Here is a 26545-nt window from a genome sequence, read left to right as displayed (position 1 = left end):
AGTGTCGTTGGCAAATTTAATTAGCAGATTAGAGCTGTGGGTGGCAACACAGTCATGGGTATACAGGGAATAAAGGAGGGGACTTAGTACACAGCCCTGAGAGACTCCTGTGTTAACAGTCAGAGGGCTGGAGGTGAGGGAGCCCACTCTTACCAACTGCCGGCGATCTGACAGGAAGTCCAGGATCCAGCTGCACAAGGCAGGGTCAATCCCTGAGCTTCTTGTTGAGCCTGGGTGGAGCTATTGTGTTGAATGCTGAACTGTAGTCCAAGAACAGCATTCTCACATCAGCATCCCCCCTGTCCAGATGTGTAAGGATGGTGTGTAGAGCAGCGGCTATTGCGTCGTCTGTCGATCGGTTGTGTCGGTAGGCGAATTGTAGGGGGTCCAGTCTGGGTGGTAGCATGCTGCAGATGTAATCCTTGACCAGCCCCTCAAAGCATTTGCCTATTATTGAGGTGAGTGTGACAGGTTGCCAGCTGTTCAAGTATGTTACCTTGGTCTTTTTTGGTACGGAGACAATGGTGGATAATTTGAAGCAGGAGGGCACTGGGAGAGGGAGAGATTAAAAATGTCTAAACACACCTGCCAATTATGCTGCACACATCCTGTGTACTCACCCTGGGATGCCGTCCGGTCCCGCAGCCTTGCGACCGTCCACTCATTGGAAACATCTGCGTACCTCAGCCTCAGAGATGATCGGGTTGCAGGTTGTAATGGTGGCTTTCCTCAGTGGCCGAGTTAACAACATCGAACCGAGCGTAAAAGCGATTGAGCTCATCTGGGAGATAGACTGCGATGTTGGCGGCACCACTACGTTTTGCTTTGAAGTCTGCAATGGTATGCAACCCTGGTCACAAGTCATCTGTGCTATTCATTGTGAATCTTGACTCAATCTTGTCCCTGTATTGTTGCTTCACAGCTTTGATAGCTTTGCACAGATCGTAGCTGCTTTTCTTGAGCTCTGGCTGATTGCTGATGATTGATTGATGAGAGTAGGCAGTTTCAATGGCCCTGCATGGACTAGATGGGCCGAAGTGCCTGTTTCAGTGCTGTACTTTTCCGTGACTCAATAAACTATCCTGAGATTCATTCCCTTGCGGGCAAGTTGTAAATAAATAGATAAACAAACAAACAAATAATAAAATAGATAAACAGAGAGATAAATAAAACAGAGACATGAGCAGTTGAGACCTTGAAAGTTAGTTCATAGGTTGTGGAATTATTTATCCATACTAGTTCAGTAGGGTAGCAACTGTTCCTAAACCTGGTGTGAGGGATCTAAGGCTCCTGTATCTCCTTCCCAATGGCGGCAGCAAGAAGAAAGTTTGTCCTGGATAGTGGAGCTCCTCGATGATGAACGCTATTTCCTGTGACAGCGCTCCATGTAGATGTGCTCATTGGTGGGGAGAACGTTGCCTGTGACAAACTTGGCTGTGCCCACCAATTTTTGTAATGGTTTTCTGTTCATGGGCATTGGTGAATCCGTAGCTGGCAGTGATACATCCACTCTCCATTGTACACCTACAGAAGTTTGTCAGACTTTTAGCGACATGCCGAATTTGCGCAAACAGCGGCAGCTTCTTTGCGAAGGAGCCTACATGCTGATCTCAGGATAGACCCTCTGATCTGATATGAGGGCTATGTAAAGAATTCAGTTTGTTACAAGAGTCTTATAACAGCAGGATAGAAGTTTCCTTTGAGCCTGCTGGTACGTCCTCTCAAGGTTTGCCCACAGGAGAGGAGGGAACAGAGAATCTCCAGAGTGGGAAGGGTCCTTGCTTATTTTGATTGCTGTCCCAGAACTCTGGATTTTCATCCAAATCATTTATGGAGTCAGAGAGTGTCGTCAGAAGATTAATGCCATTCGGCCCAATATCTCCATGCTGACCATGATGCTTTCCTACATATGGCCCATATCCTGCCAAGCCCCTCCCCTCCATGTACCTGTCCAAGTGCTTCTTAAATGATACTAATGTACCTGCCTCAACCACTTCCTCTGGTAGCCTGTTCCATCTACTCACCACCCTCTGCATAAAAATCTTTTGCAGATCTTTCTTCTGCCCAAAAAGAGGGGGAGAAGGGAGAATGAGCTGAGGTTCCTTCCAGCAACTCGTAAGTGGCATTATTAATTTAGTGGGAAGATTTCCCTGTAGCAGAAGCATCCAAAACGTGAAAGTGTGGGTAAGAGCCAATAAGTCTAGACGGGTCCAAGGAAGAAGTTTTTTCCCCCACCCTGAATCTGATTAGAATTTAGAACACCACACACAGGATGCTTGAGGAACTCAGCAAATGAGGCAGAGCATTTTGTGTGTGTTGCTCAAGAGTTCCAGCTTCCGCAGAATCTCCGGTGTTTAGAATTTGGAAGGCATTGCATGGGAGGGTGGTGGAGACATAGACTCTCACTACCTTCAAAAAGCATCTCAAGAAGCACTTAAGTCACCAACACATTGAAAGATTGAACCAAATGTGGGCAGGTGCTTGATGGTTGGCAGTATTATGATGGGCCGAAGGGCCTGTTCTTGTATTGTAAGACTTTAGGAGTGAGCATTCTCGGATGTAACTCCCAGAGCAGTATTTAGACCCTAATATTGCAAGGAGCAGATTTAGGCCATTTGACTCATTAAGACTGCCCCAGTATTCCATCATGGCTGGTTTATATCCCACTCAACTGCACTTTCCTGCCTTCTCTCCATAAACTTTGATGTCCTGACTAATGAAGAACCTGTCAACGTCTGTTTTAAATATTCCCAATGACTTGACCTCCACAGCTGGCCGTGGAAATGAATTCCACAGATTCACCACTCTGTGGCAAAATAAATTCCTCATCTCTGAACTAAAAGGGCATTCTTCTATTTTGAGCCTGTGCCCTCTGCTCCAAGACTCCATGTCCACTCTACCTAGGCTAGGCTGTCAGAGGTGTTGCTCTTCAGGTGCGACCAATGCCCCCATCCTTGAAATGCCCCATCATCTCGGCATGCCATCTTCTTGCAGCTGCCATCAAGCAGGAAGTACAGAAGGTTCAAAGACAGCTACTGGCCTTCAACCATTCGGTTCTTGAACCAACTCACACAACCCTAGTCACTAACTCAGTATAGCAACGCTGTGAGCACTTTCGACTGCTTTGTACTACAATGGACTTGGTTACTTTTTCAATTCAATTCAATTTGTTTAATTGTCATTCAACCATACATGAATACTCATGTATACAGCCAAACGAAACAGTATTAGTCTGGAACCAGAGTGCAAAACACAGTATCAACAGTCACACACAGTACAAAGCACAGTTAGGACATTCAAGTTAGCCAACACATAAGGATATCAGTAAGGTACAGCCACACAGAAATGTTCCCCTATGACTCTGTGAGTGTCCTCCAGGTGCTCCTGTTTCTGGAAAATGCAGATGAGCAAGGTATAGACCAGCGAATGGCCTAATTCTGCTGCTAAATCTTATGATATTATGGTCTCAATATTGTACAGTGAGTTACATCCTAGATGTAAATTGTCCTGTGATTAGGTTCAGGTGGGCTGCTGGATGCCATGGCTCAAAGGCTTATTCTGCTCTATAGCTCAGTGAATAAATAAATAAACGAGGGCATCGGGGGAAGGCCCACACATTCCATAGCAGCTTGTACAGAGAGTCCTTACAGACGGTGCCAGAAATGAACTCTGAGCTCCATAATGCCCCGAGATGTAACAGCGTCGCGCTAACTGCTACACCACCCATGGAAGGGATTATCAAGCATCCCCAACAGTCCGATTATTCCCCCCCCATCCTGATCTCCTGCCACCCATCTACAGTAGGTGTCAGGTTTGTCATTATCACTGACATACCTTGTGAAATTTGTGGCAGCACGACAGTGCAATACATACAAAATTACTGTATGTTACAATAGGAAATATTGAAGTGAGTAGTTGTGGCAGAGGTGGCTACGACTGACAGGTCCATGCACTTATATAGCATTCCGACTGTCTAAGGAAAGCGGATACTCTACAGGAGTCATGGTTGTGGCCTAATGGATAACCATCATTCCGTTTCTGTTGACAGGTGTCTGGCTGAATGACCTGGTACAGGTCGCAGCACATGAGATTGGACATGCGCTGGGGCTGATGCATTCCCGCAACATGAGTGCACTCATGCACCCCAATGCAACTTTCACCGGCCAGCGACGAATCACACAGGATGACATCTGGGGAATCCAGAGACTCTACGGTGGGTGAACTGTGAACCAACACAGAAGTGTGTATGATTAGTTGATGCTCTGGTCAGCTAGAAGAAAATAGGAGCGGGGTAGTCCATTCAGCCCCTCAAACCTGTCCTGCCTTTCAATCTGGTCTCTGTTGGCTTCAATCCCTCTTCAATTCCAGATGGCCATAACCCTCAACTCCCCTGACCCGAAATGTTGACTGCTTCTTTCAATGGATGCTGCCCGACCTGCTGAGTTCATCCAGCCTTTTTGTACGTCTTGATTTGACCACAGCATCTGCAGTGCACTTTGTGTTAACCCTCAACTCCCCGATCCTTCAAATACTTATCTGTCTACAGCTTAAGTATATTAATAGAGAGATGATGAACAACAATGGACCTAGCACTGATCCCTATGGCATATCACTAGTCACAGGCCGCCCATCAGAGAGACGACCATCTAATTCCTCTGACTGTCTTCCCCACTGAGTTAATTCTGAATCTAATCCTAAACGTGAAGCAACTAAACCTTCTTGACCTGCCTCCCAAGCGAGCTTGTCAAAGGACTTGCTAAAGTTCACGTAGACAACGTCCACTACCTTTCCTTCATCAACTTTCCTCATAACCTCCTCAAACCGTATGTAAAACAGCTTATTTATTTAAATTATTTATTGAGGTACAGCAGGGAACAAGTCCTTCTGGCCTTCGAGCTGTGCCACCCAACAATCTACTGGTTTAATCCTAGCCTAATCACAGGACAATTTACCATGCCCAATTAACCTACCAACCGGTACGTATTTGGTCTTTGGGAGGAAACCGGAGCAACCGGAGGAAACCCACACAGTCACGGTGGGATCGTACAAACTCCTTACAAGCAGCAGCAGGAATTGAATCTGGGTCACCGACACTGTAAGGTGTTATGCTAACCACTATGCTACCATGTCATCCCAGGTTAGATATGTTCTACCAGACACAAAGCTATGCTATCTCTAATCAAGCCCCGTCTATCCAAATACTTATGTATCCTGTCCCTTAGAGTTGCTTCCAATTATTTACCGAAGACTAACTTCAGACTGAGTGGCCTGTAATTTCCTGGTTTATTGTAAAAATGCACTTTACTCAGCATGAAGAAGCTGCCCCTGAATTACTTTTAAATTACCCCTTTTAAATTACTTGCCTTTAAGATGGCAGGGGCAGATACATCAGGGTGATTTAAGAAGCTCTTAGACAAGCCCATAGATGATAGAAAAATGGAGGGCTATGTGGGAGAGAAAGGTTAAATTGATCTTAGAATCGGCTAAAAGATCGGCACAACATTGTGGGTTTGTATTGTTCTATGTTCTAATCTCAGAGCTGGGCACCTCATCCATGGGAAAATGACTATATACTTTAATCCTGTCTATAGCCCTCACGATTTAATATATCAGGTCACCCCTCAATCTCCTATGTTCCAGGTTTCTTTTTTCAGTGTTACCACACCCTGTGAGACTGACCAGGTTACCCATTTTCCACATCTGTCCAGATGTGCTGTTCACCCACATGGGAATTGGCCCTGTGCACTACTCTCTTCCACTGCTGCTGTACGTCCAAATGTACAGTGAAATGTTGTTTGTGTCAACTACCAGCACAGTGTAAGGATGCACCGAGGGCAACCCACAAGTGTCCTGTGCTTCCAGTGCCAACATAGCAAGCCCACAATTTACCAACCTGGATCTGCGCATCTTTGGAATGTGAAAGGAAACTGGAGCAACTGCAGAAACCCAAGTGTTCACGGGGAGGAGGTACAAAACTCCTTACAGGAAATGAACCTGAATCACTGGCACGGTAAAGCTTTACGCTAACCGCTATGCGACCACGGTATTAGTCATTCAGCCCAGGGTGTTGTGCCGACCTTTTAACCTACTCCGAGATCAGTCTCACCCTCCCCTCCCACACAGCGCTTCATTTTTCTATCCTCCATGTGTCTACTTAAGAGTCTCTCAAATGTCCCTAACGTAACCACCTCTACCACCAGCCCTGCCAGTGCCTTCCAAATGCCCATCACTGTCTGTGTTAGAAGCCTGTGCCTGGCATCCTCCCCTGTATTTTCCACCAATTACTTTTAAAAATATAGAACGTAGAACTATACAGCACAGGAATAGGCACTTCAGCCCACAATGTAGTGCTGAACCAATTAAATTAGTATTCATACGGTCAACAAACTAATTCCTTCTGCCTGTACGTCATCTGGTGTTAGTTGTTGATGCCCCAGGAAAATGACACAGGCTGCCCTCTTTTTGTATGCCTCTTATAATCTTATACACCTCTATCAAGCCTCTTGAAGGCCCCTATCTGTAGAATTCTCTGCCCTGTGAAGCAGTGACGGATACCTCAGTAAATATATTTAAGACAAGGTTGGAAAGATTTTTGCATAGTAGGGGAATTAAGGGTTATGGGGAGATGAGTCCAAGGCCAGATCAGCCACGATCTTACTGAATGGCAGAGCAGGATGGCCCACTCCTGCTCCTATTTCTTACATTCTTCTGTTCTATGACATTGGCCTCTACCACCTCCCAAGGCAGCGCTCTCCAGAAACCCACCACTCTCTGCATCTAAACTTGTCCTGCACTTCTCCTTTGAAATTTCCCCACCCCGTCACCTTACATGCACACCCTCTGGAGTCAAGCATTTCAACCCTTTGAAGAAGGTATCTATGCCTCTCACCATTGTTTAAACCTCAGGTGGGGTCCAAGTTCAAAATTCAAAATAAATTTATTACCAAAGTACATGTAGAGTGTGTCTCCATACAATAACCTTCATTTTCTTGCAGCCATTCATGGTAGACTCAAAGAAACATAATAGAATGAATAAAAAATTACACACAAATACGGACAAACAACCAATGTGCAAAATATAACAAATTGTGCAAATACAAAAAGAAAAACAACACAATAATAAATAAATAATAAACACATAAATAATTAATAAATAATATTGGGGACATGAGTTGTAGAGTCCTTGAAGGTGAGCTCATAGGGTTCGGAGATGGCCCTGAGTAATTTCCCACTCTCTGCCTTGGCGTGCTGACTATATTATGGGTCTTCTTCCAGGCTGCATCGACAAGAAGAGGCTGTGCAATCCATGGGCTCGTGTTGGATTCTGCGAGAAGCGACGTTCGTTCATGAAAAAGCATTGTCCCAAAGTGTGTGACTTGTGCTTCGGTGAGCTTTAGTAGAACCTGCTTGTTGCAATGGTTGTGGATGTCCATCAAAGCTCCCATAGTGGAGTTGTTCATTGTTCTGTACGACCCACCAATGAGCAGCGACAAGGTGAAGACTGGTATTGTTATTGCTAATATAACAGTTAGCATAACACTTTACAGTTCAATGCCCACTGCTGTCTGTAAGCAGTTTGTACGTTTTCCCTGAGACTGTGTAGGTTTACACCACGTGCTCCAGTTTCCTCCCACATTCCAAACATGTATGGGTTAGGGTTCAGTAAGTTTTCGGCATGCGATGTTGGCACCGGCAACATGGCAACACTTGCGGGCTGCGCCACATGTCACAGCCTTGGACTGTCTTGGTCATTGACACAAGTGACCCATGTTTTGATGTACATGTGACACATACAACTAATCTTTTAATCTTTTATAATCTTCCATTTCTTTATTAAATCAGTAAATAATTAAGTGACTTACTAAACTAATCACTTCTACCTACACAATGTCCGTACCTTTCCATTCATGTCTCTATTCAAGAGCCTCCTAAATCATATTTGCCTCAGCCACCACCCCAGGTACTACATCCCAGACACCCACCACTCTCTGTGTAAACAAACTTACCCCTCACATCTCCTTTGAACTTACCCCTCTCACCTTAAATTAATTCCCTCTGGTATTAGACATTTCAGCCCTGGGAGAAAAGATCTGTCTACCTCATCATCATGTGCCATGTTGTTTGATGTGGGTGGCAAATTTTTCTACAGAAGTGGTTTGCCATTTTCTTCAATTGGGCAGTGTCTTTACAAGGTGGGTGACCCCAGCCATTATCAATACTTGCCAGTGGTCGCATAACCAGGACTTGTGATTTGCACTAGCTGCTCCTACGACCATCCACCACCCGCTCCCATGGCTTCACTTGACCCTGATCGGGGGCTAAGCAGGTGCTACACCTTGCCCAAGGGTGACCTGCAGGCTAGCGGAGGGAAGCAGTGCCTTACTCCTCCTTTGGTAGAGACGTATCTGTCTATCTATGCCTCTCATTATCTTATGAGCTATCTATTGTTTCCCCTCCACCTCCCCTGCTCCAGTGAAAACAACTCAAGTTTGTCCAGCCTCTCCTCATACCACATATCCTTTAATGTAGGCAACCAGATAAGCCTCTTTCTTCACTCTCTCCACTTCATTCCAACAATGGGAATTAAGTGTAATACTCTAAATGCAGCCTAACCAGAGTTTTATATAGCTGCAACATAACTTACTGACATTTGAACTTACTTGACTAAAGAAGGCAAGCCTGCTTGTAAACAAAATCATAGAGTTATAGAACACTACACCACAGAAACAGGTCTGCATCTAGTCCATGACAAACGATTAATCTGTTTAGTTCCATCAAACTGCACCTGGACCACAGTCCTCCATACCCCTCCCCATCCATTTAACTATCCAAATTTCTCTTAACCGTTGAAATCAAACTTGCATCCACCACTTCTGTTGACAGCTCGTTCCACACCTTCATCACTCTCTGAGTGAAAAATTTCCCCTTAAATATTTCACCTTTCACCCTTAACCCATGACTTCTAATTCTAGTCTCACCCAACCTCAGTGGAAAAAGCCTGCTTGTATTTACCCTACCTATACCCCTCATAATTTTGTATACCTTTATCAAACCTGCCCTCACTCTCATATGCTCTAACTTCTGTAACAGAGCAACATGCACAAAATGCTGGAGGAAGTCAGCCAGTCAGGCAGCATTTATGGAGAAGAATAAACAGTTCAAGGCTCAGGCTGAGACCCTTCTTCAGGACTGGTGACATTTCTTCTATACCACCCTCTGCACTTTCTATACCTGTCACGATGTGCATTGGCAATATTGGAACCCAAGTATGGAGGAAAGACAGACTCCAATGTAGAGATGGTGTTTAGAGTTTATTCATAATAATTCCAAAATAATGTCAGTGGCCAAGTGACACTGCGAGAAGAAGCTTACTAAAAACTAGGACCCCACAATTAGCGCTATTCGGACGTCCGCTTAAATTCTCCACCTGAATCTCTTAGCCTACCAAAATAAAATTAATAAGGTTAAATAGGAAGTACCAGGAGACTGCATTATAAAGAGTGAGTCTATTGAGAAAAAAACAAGAAATTCTAAACAATTAACCACTGCCATTAAATAACAATTAATCAGTTCAGGTGCTCGAAAAACCTTGGCGTTCGGTGCTCTCTGGCGCCCCATACAGGCTCAGAGTGGTAATTACAATAACACCCTGTCAACCTGTGCAACCACTTTCAGGGGTGATGGACTTGGATCCCAAGATCTTTTATACATTACGTTAAGGGTCTTGCCATTGACAGTGTACTGTCCTTAAGTACAAGCAGCTGGGGTACGGGATTATGAACAGCCACCAGCCAACATTGAATAAAGTTCAATAATAGACTTTTAATCTTTCCTTTCAGAACCACCAGATGAAGTAATTAAAACCACAGCTCTACCTCGGAATGTTAAGATGAAATATGTGTCCAAGGGTCGCATAGTGACTTTCCGCTGTGGGCAGGTACCCCCGAGGACAAATTCTTTGAAAGTCAGGTGAGTTGCATTGAATCATACCTGTTGATTATGGGCTGAGTACTCAAAGGGTAAGCAGTAATGAGAAATTCTCAAAAACACCAGAAAGTCTGCAGTCGCTGGGAATCTTGACCGACACACACAAAATGCAGGAGGAACTCAGCAGGTCAGGCAACATCCATGGAAATAAATAAATAGTCAATGTTTTGGGCCAAAGCCCTTCTTCAAGACTGAAAGGAAGGGGGAAGAAGCCAGAATAAAAAGGTGGGGGGAGGAGAAGGAGAATAGCTGGAAAGTGATAGGTGAAGCCAGGTGGGTGGGAAAGGTCAAAGGCTGGAGAAGGAGGAATCTGATAGGCAAGGAGAGTGAACGATGGGAGAAAGGGAAAGAGGAGGGTACCCGAAGAATGGATAGGCAGGTGAGAAGAGGTAAAAAGGTGAGAGTGGGGAATAGAGGAAGGGAGTGTGTGGTGGTGGGGGGGTGGAAATTAGTTTACTGGAAGGAGGAATCTGTATTGGAGGCCACCCTGACAGAATATAGTGTTACGTATCCCGTAACTGGATCACTTACTAGCAAAGATAGAGAGGTCCGTTGAAGTCTGATGGCACTATCTTTTAGAAGTTTTTATTTATAAAGGGGCACAAAAGTAAGGTTAATACAAACATTCAGATAACATACGTCGTCAATACTCAATCTAAAGTGCAGGTATAGTAATAATCAATAAGAAATAAGCTCGATCGTTGTCTAGGGGTAATATATACTGTCCGATGTATATATAAGTCTCTCGAGGCACTGCAGTTCCACCAGCTGCCGTCTTTTGGGGGTCGCGGTGGTGCACTTTGTTGGAGAGAGAGAGAGATAGGTATAGAATGGAACAGTTACCCGGCGGGTTTTTCCAACCTTTAGGAGTTCGATCCATCGGAGTCTTGTTGGGGGGTGGCTGTTCACTTGTGGCCTCTCCTGTAGCTAAAGCCGTTCTTTCATGGTGAGGTCGCCAATCCCAGGCAAGGAAAAGACGCACACGAAACCCCCCCCCCCCCCCACCGGCTGTCGCTATTAAATGCTGTCACAGGATTTCTAGCGTGTCTTCTGGTGCGTCTGGGGGGCCGTCTTTACAACCCCTCTTTTATCGGAACTCACGGGGTCTCAGCTGTCAATCAGGTTGGGATGATGCAATCTCTCTCCGTCTCTCCACCCATGTTGCCCTGAGGGTATACACGTAGTACAGTGTAGTACAGTTCCCAATTCACAAAGGTGTCTCCACGAGACAATGACCACAGTCGGCAGCTTTTGCCTCGTCGTGAAACGAGGGACACCGCACGTATCTCTCTCTTCTCTTGGGTCATTGACCCCCCCCTTCACTAGGGCTCTGGCGATTCTCACAAAGGAGGTGGCTGGGATCATAACAATAGGATGTTACTTCTCCAGGCTGAGGGTGCCCTCATGTTGCCATAGGAGGAGACCATGGACTGACATGTCAGAATGGGAACAGGAATCAGAATTAAAATGTTTGGCCGCCAGGAAGAGATTCTCCCAGTATCTGGCTTGCAGAGCAGTCCTCTCATTGTGGTCTGGGAACAACAGCATGCAGATTACTAATTCTCTTGCAGGGTAACAAGGCCAGAATTTATTGCCCATTGCTAATGGTCCTAGAGATGGTCATAAAACTGGTGTCTTTAACCACTCCAATCCTTTTGGTGAAGATGTTCCTCAGTTTTTTAAATATGTGGGTGGGTGGGGGGGGGGGGGGTCAGTGATCTTGTTTCACTGAGCTAAAGGAATATCTGTAGCTATTTATGTAGAAATAGAACACAAGTTGCTGGAATTGGAGCATTGTACAAAATGCTGGAAGAACACAACGAGTCAGGCAGCATCTGTGGTGGGAAATGGACAATCAATGTTTCGGGTCTAAACTCTTCACCTGAATTGGCATAATCTTGAGCAAAACCTTAACTGTGCATTGTCCCTCCGTAGATGCTGCCTGACCTGCTGAGTTTCTCCAGTTCTTTGTACAGAACAGTACAGCACAGCAGACCATTCAGCCCACAATGTCTGTGCTGTCCATGATGCTAATCCAATAATCCTGCCTCCACATGGTCCACATCCCTCCAGTCCTTGTAACTCTTCATGTGTCTTTTCAAATGGTTTTAATAATCGGTAGAAAAATGCCTAGAGAAGGTAGAACAGTTTAGGAGAGGAACAGCCCCTTTGGCCCACAATGTTGTGCTGAAATAATTAAATGAGTAATTAGATGGTCAACTAAACTAATCACTACTGCATACACAATCCTTCCATTTTCCTCACACTCATGAGCCGATCTAAACACCGCATAAAAGTTTTTACTGTTTCTGCCTCCACCAGGCAGGACATTCCAGGCATAGCACTCTTTATGTAAAAGAAACTGGCCCCTCTTTTGAAGTTACCGCTTCTCACTTTAAATGCCATTTGGTTTTAGATATTTCAACCCTGGGATAATGATACCGTCTGTCGACTTGATCTATATCTTTCATAATCTTATAAACCTTTATCAGGTCTTCCCTCAGCCTCTACTGCTCCGCAGAAATAACCCTAGTTTGTCCAACCCCTCCTTGTATTCAAGCCCTCTAATCTAGGCAGCATTCTGGTAAACCTCTTCTGCACCCTCTCCTATAAGAGGGCAACCAGCACTGTATGCAATATTCCAGATGCACCCTAATTAACAGAGGCCTCCATTGGTCAAGGTTGACCACAGATATTGCGTCTTTCCTGTCTAGATACACATTCAATACAATATGGAGAGCAAGCTGTTGCCATGTAGAAAGCTCCCATTCTCCTCACATCTGATGAATCCAAAGGAATGGCAGAGACTGATACAGTTTGGAACCAGCAGCTTTGCAAGTATTGCCAGTCATCATTGAACTCAACGTAGGACTGCCTTAAGGACCCCAGCTCCAAATTTTCCCTTGCGATTTAGTTCAGAAGCTTTCCCCATGAGTGGGTATAGCCACAAGGCAGTGGAGGTTTGAGATCAGAATTTTCCTTCTTCTAGATGAGCTGCCAACCAGGGCTGACGAGTCCAATCTGCTCAAGGCAATTGGTTTTAAGGCACCAGTAACCCGTCTTTGCCACTTCAACTGTAAGTAGAAAGAGTTCTTCCAGGCTTAGCAGCTAAACCACACTTGAAGGCCAGATGCTGGACTTGGTTGTCAGAGGCTATTTGAGTCGCATGCCATTGGGAGCTTGTCACCATTACCACTTTGAGCTTTAACAACCTTAAGAAACCAAATACAGGCTAACTAGAGTTTTATAAAGCTGTATTATAAATTAATGACTTCCGAACTCAATGCCTTGACTAATAATGACAAGTATACTATATGCTTTCTTAACCACCCTATCAACCAGTGCAGCCACTTCCAGGAACCTATGAACTTGCACCCAAGATCCCTCTGCTCATCAACTGTTAATTGTGTTCCTTAATAGTGTACTGTCTCTTTATATTTCAAGCATTGAGTACTGCGGTATCTGTCAGAGTCAGGCAGTATAGAAAACATAGAGAACCTACAGCACCATACAGGCCCTTTGGCCCACAAAGTTGTGCCGAACATGTGCCTACCTTAGAAATTACTAGGCTTACCCATAGCCCTCTTTTTCTAAGCTCCATGTACCTATGCAAAAGTCCCTTAAAAGACCCTATTGTATCCTCCTCCACCACCGTTGCTGGCAGCCCATTCCACGCACTCACCACTCTCTGCGTAAAAAAACCACCCCTGACATCTCCTCTGTACCTATTCCCCAGCACCTTAAACCTGTGCCCTCTTGTGGCAACCATTTCAGCCCTGGGAAAAAGCCTCTGACTATCCACATGATCAATGCCTCTCATCATCTTATACACCTCTATCAGGTCACCCCTCATCCTCCGTCGCTCCAAGGAGAAAAGGCCGAATTCACTCAACCTGTTTTCATAAGGCATGCTCCCCAATCCAGGCAACATCCTTGTAAATCTCCTCTGCACCCTTTCTATGGCTTCCACATCCTTCCTGTAGTGAGGCGACCAGAACTGAGCAGAGTACTCCAAGTGGGGTCTGACCAGGGTCCTATATGGCTGCAACATTACCTCTCAGCTCCTAAATTCAATTCCACGATTGATGAAGGCCAATACATAGTACGCTTTCTTAACCACAGAGTCAACCTGCACAGCTACTTTCAGCATCCTGTGGACTCGTATCCCAAGATCCCTCTGATCCTCCACACTGCCAAGAGTCTTACCATTAATACTATATTCTGCCATCATATTTGACCAGCTCATACTTACCTGGGTTGAACTCCATCTGCCACTTCTCAGCCCAGTTTTGCATCCTATCAATGTTCCGCTGTAACCTCTGACAGCCCTCCACACTGTCCACAACTCCCCCAACCTTTGTGTCCTCAGCAAACTTACTAACCCATCCCTCCACTCCCTCATCCAGGTCATTTATAAAAATCATGAAGAGTAAGGGTCCCAGAACAGATCCCTGAGGCACTCCACTGGTGACTGACCTCCATGCAGAATATCACTCATCTACAACCACTCTTTGCCTTCTGTGGGCAAGCTAGTTCTGGATCCACAAAACAATGTCCCCTTGGATTCCATGCCTCCTTACTTTCTCAATAAGCCTTGCATGGGGTATCTTATCAAATGCCTTGCTGAAATACATATACACTACATCTACTGCTCTTCCTTCATCAATGTGCTTAGTCACATCCTCAAAAATTTCAGTCAGGCTTGTAAGGCATGACCTGTCCTTGACAAAGCCATGCTGACTATTCCTAATCATATTATACCTCTCCAAATGTTCGTAAGTCCTGCATCAGGACCTTCTTCATCAACTTACCAACCACTGAAGTAAGACTCACTGGTCTGTAGTTTCCTGGGCTATCTCTACTCCCTTTTTTGAATAAGGGAACAACATCTGTGACCCTCCAATCCTCTGGAACCTCTCCCATCCCCATTGATGATGCAAAGATCTTCGCCAGAGGCTTAGCAATCTCCTCCCTCGCCTCCCACAGTAGCCTGAGGTATATCTCATCCAGTCCCAGCGACTTATCCAACTTGATGCTTTCCAAATGCTTCAGCACATCCTCTTTCTTAATATCTACATGCTCAAGCTTTTCAGTCCACTGCAAGTCATCATTACAATCACCAAGATCCTTGTCCATAGTGAATACTGAAGTAAAGTATTCATTAAGTACCTCTGCTATTTTCTCCGGTTCCATACACACTCTCCCACTGTCACACTAGATAGGTCATATTCTTTCATGTCTTATCCTCTTGCTCTTCACATATTTGTAGAATGCCTTTGGGTTTTCCTTGATCCTGTCCACCAAGTCCTTCTCATGGCCCCTTCTGGCTCTCCTAATTTCCTTCTTAAGCTCCTTCCTAGTAGCCTTATAATCTTCTAGATCTCTAACATTACCTAGCTCTCTGAACCTTTCGTAAGCTTTTCTTTTCTTCTTGACTAGATTTATTGCAGCCTCTGTATATGATGCACCATCAATAACTCTAGGAGACTGGAAGTGAACGATAGGCTTTTATTAACAGCAAAAAGGGAGCACGACATGTCAAAGACTGAGGGGGGGAGCAGTGCCCCAATCGCCTTTATACAGGGGTCTGTGGGAGGAGCCACAGGAGCAGTCAGCAGAGGGGTGTGTCCAGACAGGTATACATAGTTTACCACAGTACACCACGGTTCCTGTACCCTACCATAACTTCCCTGTCTCATTGGAATGTAGCTATGCAGAACTCCACACAAATATCCCCTGAACATTTGCCACATTTCTTCCATAACTTTCCCTGAGAACATCTGCTCCCAATTTAAGCTTCCAAGTTCCTGGCTGATACCCTCATAATTCCCCTTACTCTAATTAAACGCTTTTCTAAATTGTCTGTTCCTAGCTGTCTCCAATGCTATTGTAAAGGAGACAGAATTGTGATTACTATCTCCAGAATGCTCCCCCACTGAGAAATCTGACACCTGACCAGGTTCATTTCCCAATACCAAATCAAGTACAGTCTCTCCTAATGTAGGCTTATCTACATATTGTGTCAGGAAACCTTCCTGAACACACCTAACGAACTCCACCCCATCTAAACCCTTGCTGTAGGGAGATGCCAATCGATATGTGTGAAATTAAAATCTACCACCACGACAACTCTGTTACTATTACACCTTTCCAGCATTTGTTTCCCTACCTGCTCCTCGATATCCCTGTTACTATTGGGTTGCCTATAAAAAACACCCAACAGAGTTATTGACCCCTTCCTGTTCCTAACCTCCACCCACAGAGACTCCGTAGACAATCCCTATATGATGTCTGCAGCCATGACACTATCTCTGATAGTATTTATCATAGTATTTATGATATGTACATTGAAACATACAGTGAAATGTGCCATTTGTATGAACAAACTAAGGAGGTGCTGGGGGCAGCCCACAAGTGTCACCAATCTGGTGCCAACATAACATATCCACAGTATTCAGCCAAACAGCACAAGCAACAACAACAGCAATAAAATGAAGCAACAGCATACAACACCTTTCCTCCCTCTCACCCACCCATACCCTCATACAGAAAGACAGGCCTCCAACCCCAGGACAGCCTCCAATGGACACACAGACCTGCAGACTCATAGGCATCAGGCCTTAGAAACATAGAAAACTTACAGCACAATACAGGCCCTTTGGCCCTCAAAGCTGTGCTGAACATGTACTTACTTTAGAAATTACCTCCAGTTACCCATACCCCTCTATTTTTCTAAGCTCCATGTACCTAGCCAGGAGTCTCTTAAAAGACCCTATCATGTCCACCTCCACCACCGTCGCTGGCAGCCCATTCCACACACTCACCACTCTCTATGTAAAAAAAAAACTTACCCTTGACATCTCCTCTGTATCTACTTCCAAGCACCTTAAAACTGTACCCTCTTGTGTTAGCCATTTCAGCCATGGGAAAAAGCCTCTGACTCTCGATCAGTGCCTCTCATCATCTTGTACAGCTTCTGGCTCAAAGTGTGGATTTTGTGTAACGTGCTTCAGACACAGGATTACGTATGTTCAATTCCCTCTGCAGGAACTGAGTCCATCACTTTGACTAATAACCCCAAGTGGCTGTCAGGGCCTCCTATTCTGTTGGAACTGCCGTTGTGTGCTTTTGGGGTCCACACATGTGGATCCCTCAAGGTTGCCGGGCAAGTTGATAGGATGTTTACAAAGGTGCACAGAGTGTTGGCCTTCAGTAGTCTGGGAATTGATTTCAAGAGCCAGAGTCCGTGAGGTAATATCGTACCTCTACAAAACCCTGTATATACCACATTTGGTATACTGTATTCAGTTCCGGTTGCCTCATTATAGGAAGGATGTGGAAGCTTTACAGAGGGTGCAGAGGACATTTACCAAGATGCTGTCTGGACTGGAGGGCATGTCTTACGAGGATAGATTGAGCGAGCTAAGGCTTTTCTCTTTGGAGTCAAGGAGGATGAGAGGTGACTTGATGGAGGTGTACAAGATGATGAGGTATGGATAGAATGGATAACCAGAGACCTTTTTCCCAGGGTGGAAATTGCTAATACCAGAGGGCATAATTTTAAGGTGATTGGAGGATAGCATAGGAGTGATGTCAAAGTTAAATTTTTTGCACAGAGAGTGGTAGTTTTGTGGAACATGCTGCCAGGGGTAGTTGTAGAGGCAGATATATAGGAACATTTAAGAGACTATTAGATAGGCACATGGATGATAGAAAAATGGAGGGTATGTAGGATGGAAGGGTTAGATTGATCTTAGAGTAGGTTAAAAGATTGGTAGAACACTGTGGGTTGAAGGGCTTGTACTGTGCTGTAATGTTCTAAGGCTTATGGCATGATAGCTTTTATTAGTTAGGTATTAAGGCCACAAGTCAGAAAATAATGTTGCAGCTTTATAAAGCTCTGGCTAAGCCACATCTGGAGTATTGCATTCAATTCTGGTCGCCCCATTAAAAGAAGGATGTGGAGTCTTTAGCGAGGGTGCAGAAGAGATTCACTGGGATGCCACCTAGATTGGAGGGCAAGGTGTAGTTGAACAAGAAGAACTTGAGATAATTTTTTCTGTAGCGGCAGAGACTGAGGATAGTGGTTTATAAGATTACAAGCGGCATAGAATAGACTGCCAATATCTTTTTCCCAGGGTTTAAAAGTCTAATAGCGGGCATCTATTTAAAGTGTGTGTTAGGGGTGGGGATGAAGTTTGAAGGAAATTTGTGGTCAAGTGTTTCATGCCTAGCTTGGTGATGCCTGGAATGCACTGCCAAGGGTGGTAGTAAGTACAGGTACGACCGGAACGTTTAAGAGGCCCTTAGACATGTAGATGAATATGCAGTGAATGGAGGGATATGGACCATGTGCAGACAGAAGGTGTGACTGCAGTTGGGTAGCCTTGGCTTAAACAATTCTGCACAACACCATGGACTGAAAAGTTTGTTCCTGTGTTGTACACTTCTGTGGTCTATGTTCCATGTTCTAAAACAAAAGAGGAATTTTATGTTCTGCCTTCTGATGTGTACACCAAGTTTGCTCTTCAACATTTTTCTCAAAAAACATTGTCAAAACTGATCATTGACAGTGGGATCTTGCTGTGTGCAGAATGATCTGTGTGTTTGACACTTGTTCTCATCGCCAGTCGATCGGTAAGTTTCTGTAAGAATGTAAGCTTTGTTTTCCTTTACAAAGGTTCACATTTGGTTTGGTTCCTTTCAGTTGGTACAAGGATGGTGAACTACTGGCTAATTCCGTCCCTGGATACATCATTGTGAAAGGACAGAACCTCAGTATTGTAGCAAATGAGTATAACGAGGGCCTGTACACCTGTCGAATTCAGCGCAAGAACACGACATTTCAAGCCAATTCTTGGTGGATCAGGGTCAAGGAAAACAATGATATTGCTGAGTCACAAAATACCAACTTGCATTGAGGATATTGGGTTCCCAAACCAACCCAACCCATTGTAAAGATGATTACATGACCCTGGAAGCTAATGCCTTAAGTTTAAACCAATTGTGGACATTTTTTCTTGGCAACAGATTTGAGTTCCCAACCTGATCATCATGAAGTCAACTTGAGGGTGCCATGGTAGCATAGGAGTTAGTGCAGTGCTATTACAACTCAGAGCATCAGAGTTCGGTGATCATTTCCAACGCAACCTGTAATGATTTTGTAATGGGCTTCCTGTGGACGTGCAGGTTTCCTCCAGGCATTCCGATTTCCCCCCACAGTTCAAAGACATACCAGTTAGTAGGTTAATTGGTCATTGTTAATTGTCCTGTGCTTAGGCTAGGGCTGAATAGGTGGGTTGCTGGGCAGTGCAGCTTATTGGGTTGGAAGGGCTTGATCTGTGCTGTATATCTCTAAATAAAAAATAAATAAAATAAATAAACTTACTAACTTATTTAGATGGTAAAATTGATGACTTCCAAAAGTATCCTTTCAGTCAGTGATGATCATCTCACCAAAGGAAAAGACTTCCACACCCCCATCAACCGGCATGGTAGTGTAGTGATTAGCATAACACTATTACAGTGCCCATGACTTGGGTTCAAATCCACCACCGTCTGTAGGAGTTTGTATGTTCTCCCCATGACCCATGTACTTCCTTTGGGTACTCTGGTTTCCTCCCACATTCCATTGTACCTTCAAAACATAAAGTGAATCAAAATAAAAACATGGAGCCGGGAAAAATGTGTCTTGCTTCATTTTTACTTTAGGCAAGGCATGCAATGTGGTGGTGTGATAACGTGCCATTCATGTACTTCTACATATAACCCACAATGCATTATATAAATGACAAAGAATGCTTAATCAAACTATATATTTACAATATTACTGAAATATTAAATATACAACACTCCTCCTTGCTTAGCTATAAACTCCAACTCCACATCCACAGCAGCATAGTAAATTTTAAATTGTCCCATTCAGGCCTAAGGAGTTAATCACCGTGGAGGGTTTCTTACTGTTGTGGGATAATGCCTTTCCTGAAGGGGGTGGGGTGTGGGGCCACTCTGCTTGGCAGGTGAGACTTGTGGCTGTGAAATGCTCTCAGATACTGCAGCCTCCTCCATGGTGGTTGGAGGAGTTGATTCTGGGACTGCAGGAAGGTGGTTCTGTCAGTTCTGGACACCTTTTATCTGGACGTGTTGGCATCCCCAACAGTACATGGCAAGCTGCTTGGTCTTCTGATCTATCCCAGGCCACCAGACAAAGCTTTGAGATAATGCTTTCATTTTGACCACACCTGGATCAACAGCATCTACTTGAGCTCCTCCAACACTTCAGCTCTCAGCTTGGTTAGTGCAACAGCTCTCAATCCCACCATGAGGCAACCTTCACAGTAAGTGATGATTGGTTTAAAGAATTCACACTTGCTGTGTCATGCGCTGAGCCCATAATCTCCTAATCCATGTATCACTGTCCTGAGATTTTGGAGATGTTCCTTGTCATCCTGAACGGTAACAATGATGCCATCCAGGTAACACTGGGTGTCTGGACAGCCCTGCAGCACCTGGCCCGTAGCTTTCTGCCAAAGTGCGGGTGAGGGGTGAGGATGCTACTCCAAAAATAAGCCTATTATAGCCATAAAGCCCTTTGTGAGTGTCTTTGTTGAGAAACACTTTGGACACTTCTTCCATCTCCATCTGTAGATAGGCCTCAGCTAAGTCCACTTTGCTGAAGTGTTTCCCTCCAGAAAGGTTTGCAAAGATATCCTCTAACCTAGACAGAGGGCATTGATCTACCCTCAGTTCTGGGTTGATGGTAACCTTAAAATAACCACAGATCCTGACAGCCATTTTTCTTGGCTACTGGGAACATTGGTGTTGCTCATGAGCTTCACTCAACCTTGAAAAGAATTCCTTCAGCCCCCATGCGATCCCCCTCACTGGCTACTCTATCACAGATGGTATAAGGAACTGGATGGGCTTTGCGAAACTTGGGTGCAGCATTTTCATTTAATATTATTTTAACCTTGATGTGTTTGAGTTTTCCAATGCCGTCTTGAACACCCCTGTGGCATCGTTCAGTCGCTTTCAGTTGACTCTATTTCAGGGGATGAGGCATGCAAATGGTGGATGGATCTCCAATCAAGTTGTAGTTGTCTCAGCCAATCACGACCCCACAATGCTGACCCTCCTGCTTTCATTACAGACATACCCAATTTGGCTTGTTGGTTGTTGTACTGTATTTCACTGTTACGAATATCATCCCCACTGGAGTTATCTTTTCTCCAGTATGAGTTCTTAGTTGGATATCTGCAGGCTTCAGATCTGTATCTTTTAAAGCCCTTTCAAACTGACTTTGTGGAATAACTGAAACAGCCGAGCCAGTGTATTCCATTTTAGTTAATTTGCAGTTCACTTCTGATATAAGCTTGTCTCTTGTTAGTTTTCATATTGAAAACCTCAGGGCTACTCAGTTCTGTGTCACTCTCATGACAAATTTTTCATCAACAGCATGCTGATTAGTGAAACTGAAACTTGACTTTGCATTGTTTTCCCTTCCCTGTGCAGTCCATTTATTTTTGTCTGTCTGACTTGCTCTTTTTATGTGTTCTACTTTGTTGCATTTTCTGCAAGTTGTGCCATTAAAACTGCATTGGTCTGGTGTATGTGAGCCCCGCCACATAAAAACATAAGGACAAGAAATAGGAGCAGGAATCGGCCACCTGGCCCGTTGAGTCTGCTCCGCCATTCAATAAGATCATGGCTGATCTGGCCATGGATTCATCTCCACCTACCTGCCTTTTCCCCATAACTCTTAATTCATCTACTATGCAAAAATTTATCTAACCTTGTCTTAAATATATTTACAGAGGTAGCCTCCACTGTTCCACTGGGCAGAGAATTCCACAGGTTCATCACTCTCTGGGAAAAGCAGTTCCTCCTCATCTCCATCCTAAATCTACTCCAAATCTAGAGGCTATGTCCCCTAGTTCTAGTCTCACATACTAGTGGAGATAACTTTCCTGCCTCAATCCTATCTATCCCTTTCATAATTTTATATGTTTCTATAAGATCTCCTCTCAGTCTCCTGAAATCCAGCAAATACAGTCCCAAGCGACTCAATCTCTCCTCATAGTCTAACCCTCTCATCTCTGGAATCAACCTGCTGAACCTCCTCTGCATCACCTCCAAAGCCAGTATATCCTTCCTCAAGTACGGAGACCAGGACTCCACGCAGTACTCCAGTTGTGGCTTCATCAGTAACCTGTACAGTTGCAGCACAACCTCCCTGCTCTTAAATTCAATCCCTCTGGCAGTGAAGGCCAACATTCCACTTGCCTTCTCGATACCCTGCTGCACCTGCAACCCAACCTTTTGTGATTCAAGCACGAGCACTCCCAAGCCCCTCTGCACAGCAGCATGCTGCAATTTTTTACAAGTTAAATAATAATCTGCTCTTCTATTTTTCCTTCCAAAGTGGATGACCTTGCATTTACCAATATTGTACTCCATCTGCCTACTCACAACCTATTTATATCTCTGTGCAGACTCTCCGTATCTTCTGCACAATTTGTTTTTCCACTCAATTTAGTATCATCAGCAAACTTAGATACACTACATTCAGTCCTCTCCTCCAGATTGTTAACGTATATCGTGAACAGTTGCGGATCTGACTGTCCAGATAGAGCCATTGTTTCTGTCTGCTCTTCCCCCACTGAACTCACGTCTGCATACCTCGCCTCTATTCTATCTTCTTGGTTCAGTTCCTTTCCCACCTACATCTATGACACTTCTCTTACCCATGATCTCCTCAACAGCTTTCAATTCCCTGGCCCTGAGCACCTCACTTTCACCACAGATGTTCAGTTCCCATACATTTCTATCACCAGTCAATGAGGCCTTATTGCTGTCCGCTTCTTTCTTGACAACAGATCCAACCAGATCTTTCCACCACCACCCTCCTCCCATCTGACGGAGCTGTCGTCACACTCAGCAGTTTCTCTTTCAGCTCCTCCAACTTTCTCCAGGTGTTCCTGTGTTTTCATTGGCTGTGTGGAACGGTTACAACTGCATACCATAGTGGTTCCACACATACAGTATATACAGTGGTATGCTAAAGTCTGGGCACCACTAGTCAAAATTTCTGTTACTGTGAATAGCTAAGCAAGTAAAAGATGACCTGATTTCCAAAAGGCATAAAGTTAAAGATGACACGTTTCTTTAATATTTTAAACAAGATTACTTTTTTATTTCCATCTTTTACAGTTTCAAAACAACAAAAAAGGAAAAGGGCCCGAAGCAAAAGTCTGGTCACCCTGCATGGTCAGTACTTAATAACACCCCCTTTGGCAAGTATCACAGTTTGTAAACACTTTCTGTAGCCAGCTAAGAGTCTTTCAATTCTTGTTTGGGGGATTTTCACCCATTCTTCCTTGCAAAAGGCTTCTGTGAGATTCTTGGGCCGTCTTGCAGGCACTGTTCTTTTGAGGTCTATCCACAGATTTTCGATGATGGGGTTGGGGGACTGTGAAGGCCATAGCAAAAGGTTGGGGGACTGTGAAGGCCATAGCAAAACCTTCAGCTTGTGCCTCTTGTGGTAGTTCATTGTGGATTTTGAGGTGTGTTTAGGATCATTATCCTGTTGTAGAAGCCATCCTCTTTTCACCTTCAGCTTTTTTACAGATGGTGTGATGTTTGCTTCCAGAATTTGCTGGTATTTAATTGAATTAATTCTTCCCTCTATCAGTGAAATGTTCCCCGTGCCACTGGCTGCAACACAAGCCCAAAGCATGATCGATCCACCCCCGTGCTTAACAGTTGAAGAGGTGTTCTTTTCATGAAATTCTGCACCTTTTTTTCTCCAAACATACCTTTGCTTATTGCAGCCAAAAAGTTCTATTTTAACTTCATCAGTCCACAGGACTCAACTCCAAAATGTATCAGGCTTGTTTAGATGGTCCTTTGCAAACTTCTGACGCTGAATGTTGTGGTGAGGACGCAGGAAAGGTTTTCCTTTGATGACTCTTCCATGAAGGTCGTATTTGTGCAGGTGTCGCTGCACAGTAGAACAGTGCACCACCACTCCAGAGTCTGCTAAATCTTCCTGAAGTTCTTTTGCAATCAAACAGAGGTTTTGATTTGCCTTTCTAGCAAACCTACAGCAGTTCTCTCAGAAAGTTTTCTTGGCCTTCCAGACCTCTACTTGACCTCCACCGTTCCTGTTAACTGCCATTTCTTAATTACATTACGAACTGAGGAAACGCTTTGCTATCTTCTTATAGCCTTCTCCTGCTTTGTGGGCATCATTTATTTTAATTTTCAGAGTGCTAGGCAGCTGCTTAGAGGAGCCCATGGCCGCTGATTGTGGGGACAAGGTTTGAGGAGTCAGGGTATTTATGAAGCTTTGAAATTTGCATCACCTGGTCTTTCCTAATGATGACTGTGAACAAGTCATAGCCCTAATGAGCTAATTAAGGTCTGAGACCTTGGTAAAAGTTATTTGAGAGCTCAAATCTCTTGGGGTGCCCAAACTGTTGAATGGTGCTCCTTTCCTTTTTTTCCACTCTAAAATTGTGCAAAACAAAAATAATGCACTAATTTTGCTTAAAATGTTGAAAAGAATGTTTTGTCTCTAACTTTATGACTTTTGGAGATCAATTCATCTTCTGCTCACTTCACCATTCACAGTAACAGAAATTTTGACTGGGGTGCCGAAACTTTTGCATGCCACTGCATGTGCACATATAAGGGGCCGAGTGGCCTTCTGTTTCTATTTCTTATCTTTGAACACCAACTTAAGCTTAAGGCAATAGATAAAAGCCATGCAGAGTTAACTGGAAATAGGCAGACATTCTTACCTGACTCTCAGTACCAGGTCAGTGTGTAACATACTCTGAGTTAGCAAATTACGGGTACAGGGTCCGGACATCTGCACACCAAGACTTAGTCTGATGTGGTATTGTAAAAGATGCTGTCTTTCAGATTAGCAGATGGACTGTGGCCCAACAGCCTCTTAGACAAATAAAGAGACCAAGTTAAAGATTACCTTTATGTGTCGCATGTAAATCGAAACGTACAGTGAAATGTGTCATTCTGCATCAATGACCATTGCAGTCGGAATATGTGTTGGAGGTGAGGCAGACTGTGAGGGATGCCTCACCTTCCCACAACCTACTACCCTATCCCATACATTGCTGGAGCAATCTGGAGTACCCGGAGGTTAACCCACGCAGTAATGAGGAGAACAGGGAGAGGGTACAAACTCCTTACAGACAGTGGCGGAAATCGAACCCCTGTCAGTGATTGCTGTAAAGTGATTGTGCTAACCGCTACAAAACCATGCCACCCACATTTGCTACAGTTAAGACGACTGTAAATTAATACTTGAGCAGATGGGTGGTAGAAGATTAAGGGAGTTGTTAGCACAATGAATATGTAACGGGTATATAAATAGGAAGAGGGTGTCTAAATTTGGAAGTGAACCACGAGTAGATCAGACAGATGAATTCATGTAACATGGACAAAGAAAATCATTTTGTTGTTGCATTAGTTGTCATCATGGAGGGTTAGAGCTGATGCAAGCATTCCTGTGAGTACAGGCAGGCTAGCTTTAAATAACAGGGAGGACAATAGACAATAGACAGTAGGTGCAGGAGTAGGCCATTCAGCCCTTCTAGCCAGCACCACCATTCACTGTGATCATGGTTGATCATACACAATCAGTACCCTGTTCCTGCCCTCTCCCCATATCCCTTGACCCCGCTATCTATAAGAGCTCTATCTAACTCTCTCTTGAATGCATCCAGAGACTTGGCCTCCACTGCCTTCTGGGGCAGAGCATTCCACATATCCACCACTCTCTGGGTGAAAAAGTTTTTCCGCATCTCTGTTCTAAATGGCCTACCCCTTATTCTTAAACTGTGGCCTCTAGTTCTGGACTCACCCATCAGTGGGAACATGCTTCCTGCCTCCAGCGTGTCCAATCCCTTAATAATCTTATATGTTTCAATCAGATCCCCTCTCATCCTTCTAAATTCCAGTGTATACAAGCCCAGTCGCTCCAATCTTTCAACATATGACAGTCCCGCCATTCCAGGAATTAACCTTGTGAACCTACGCTGCACTCCCTCAATAGCAAGAATGTCCTTCCTCAAATTTGGAGACCAAAACTGCACACAATACTCCAGGTGGGGTCTCACCAGGGCCCTGTACAGCTGCAGAAGGACCTCTTTACTCCTATACTCAATTCCTCTTGTTATAAAGGCCAGCATGCCATTAGCTTTCTTCACTGCCTGCTGTACCTGCATGCTTGCTTTCATTGACTGATGTACAAGAACACCTAGATCTCGTTGTACTTCCCCTTTTCCTAACTTGACTCCATTTAGATAGTAATCTGCCTTCCTGTTCTTGCCACCAAAGTGGATAACCTCACATTTATCCACATTAAACTGCATCTGCCATACATTTGCCCACTCACCCAACCTGTCCAAGTCACCCTGCATTCTCATAACATCCTCCTGACATTTCACACTGCCACCCAGCTTTGTCTGTTGTTATCTGCACAAGTCCATGTAAGTACAGGCGCAATGAAAACTTACTTGCAACAACATCACAG

The 26545-nt window shown here is 44.4% G+C and overlaps 1 protein-coding gene across 6 annotated transcripts in view; it reads left to right on the top strand.

Moving 5' to 3' along the window:
• mmp23bb (matrix metallopeptidase 23bb) overlaps nucleotides 1–25843 on the top strand; it is a 53938-nt gene extending 28095 nt beyond the window's left edge. For 4 of the 6 annotated variants that reach the window (XM_073041673.1, XM_073041672.1, XM_073041670.1 and 1 more), the window contains 4 exons: nucleotides 4049–4213; nucleotides 7276–7386; nucleotides 9840–9969; nucleotides 18695–25843. In XM_073041673.1, the coding sequence (XP_072897774.1) occupies nucleotides 4049–4213; nucleotides 7276–7386; nucleotides 9840–9969; nucleotides 18695–18908 (620 nt within the window). In that variant the 3' untranslated portion in view covers nucleotides 18909–25843. The remainder of the gene's footprint in view (nucleotides 1–4048; nucleotides 4214–7275; nucleotides 7387–9839; nucleotides 9970–18694) is intronic. The other 2 variants (XR_012098460.1, XM_073041671.1) reach the window with 2 other exon arrangements.
• The last annotated feature ends 702 nt before the right edge of the window (nucleotides 25844–26545 follow it).

Source organism: Hemitrygon akajei, chromosome 3 (assembly GCF_048418815.1).
Source record: "Hemitrygon akajei chromosome 3, sHemAka1.3, whole genome shotgun sequence".
NCBI lineage: Eukaryota > Metazoa > Chordata > Chondrichthyes > Myliobatiformes > Dasyatidae > Hemitrygon > Hemitrygon akajei.
Note: the sequence above shows the minus strand (reverse complement) of the source record. Positions and strands in the feature narration are given on the sequence as shown.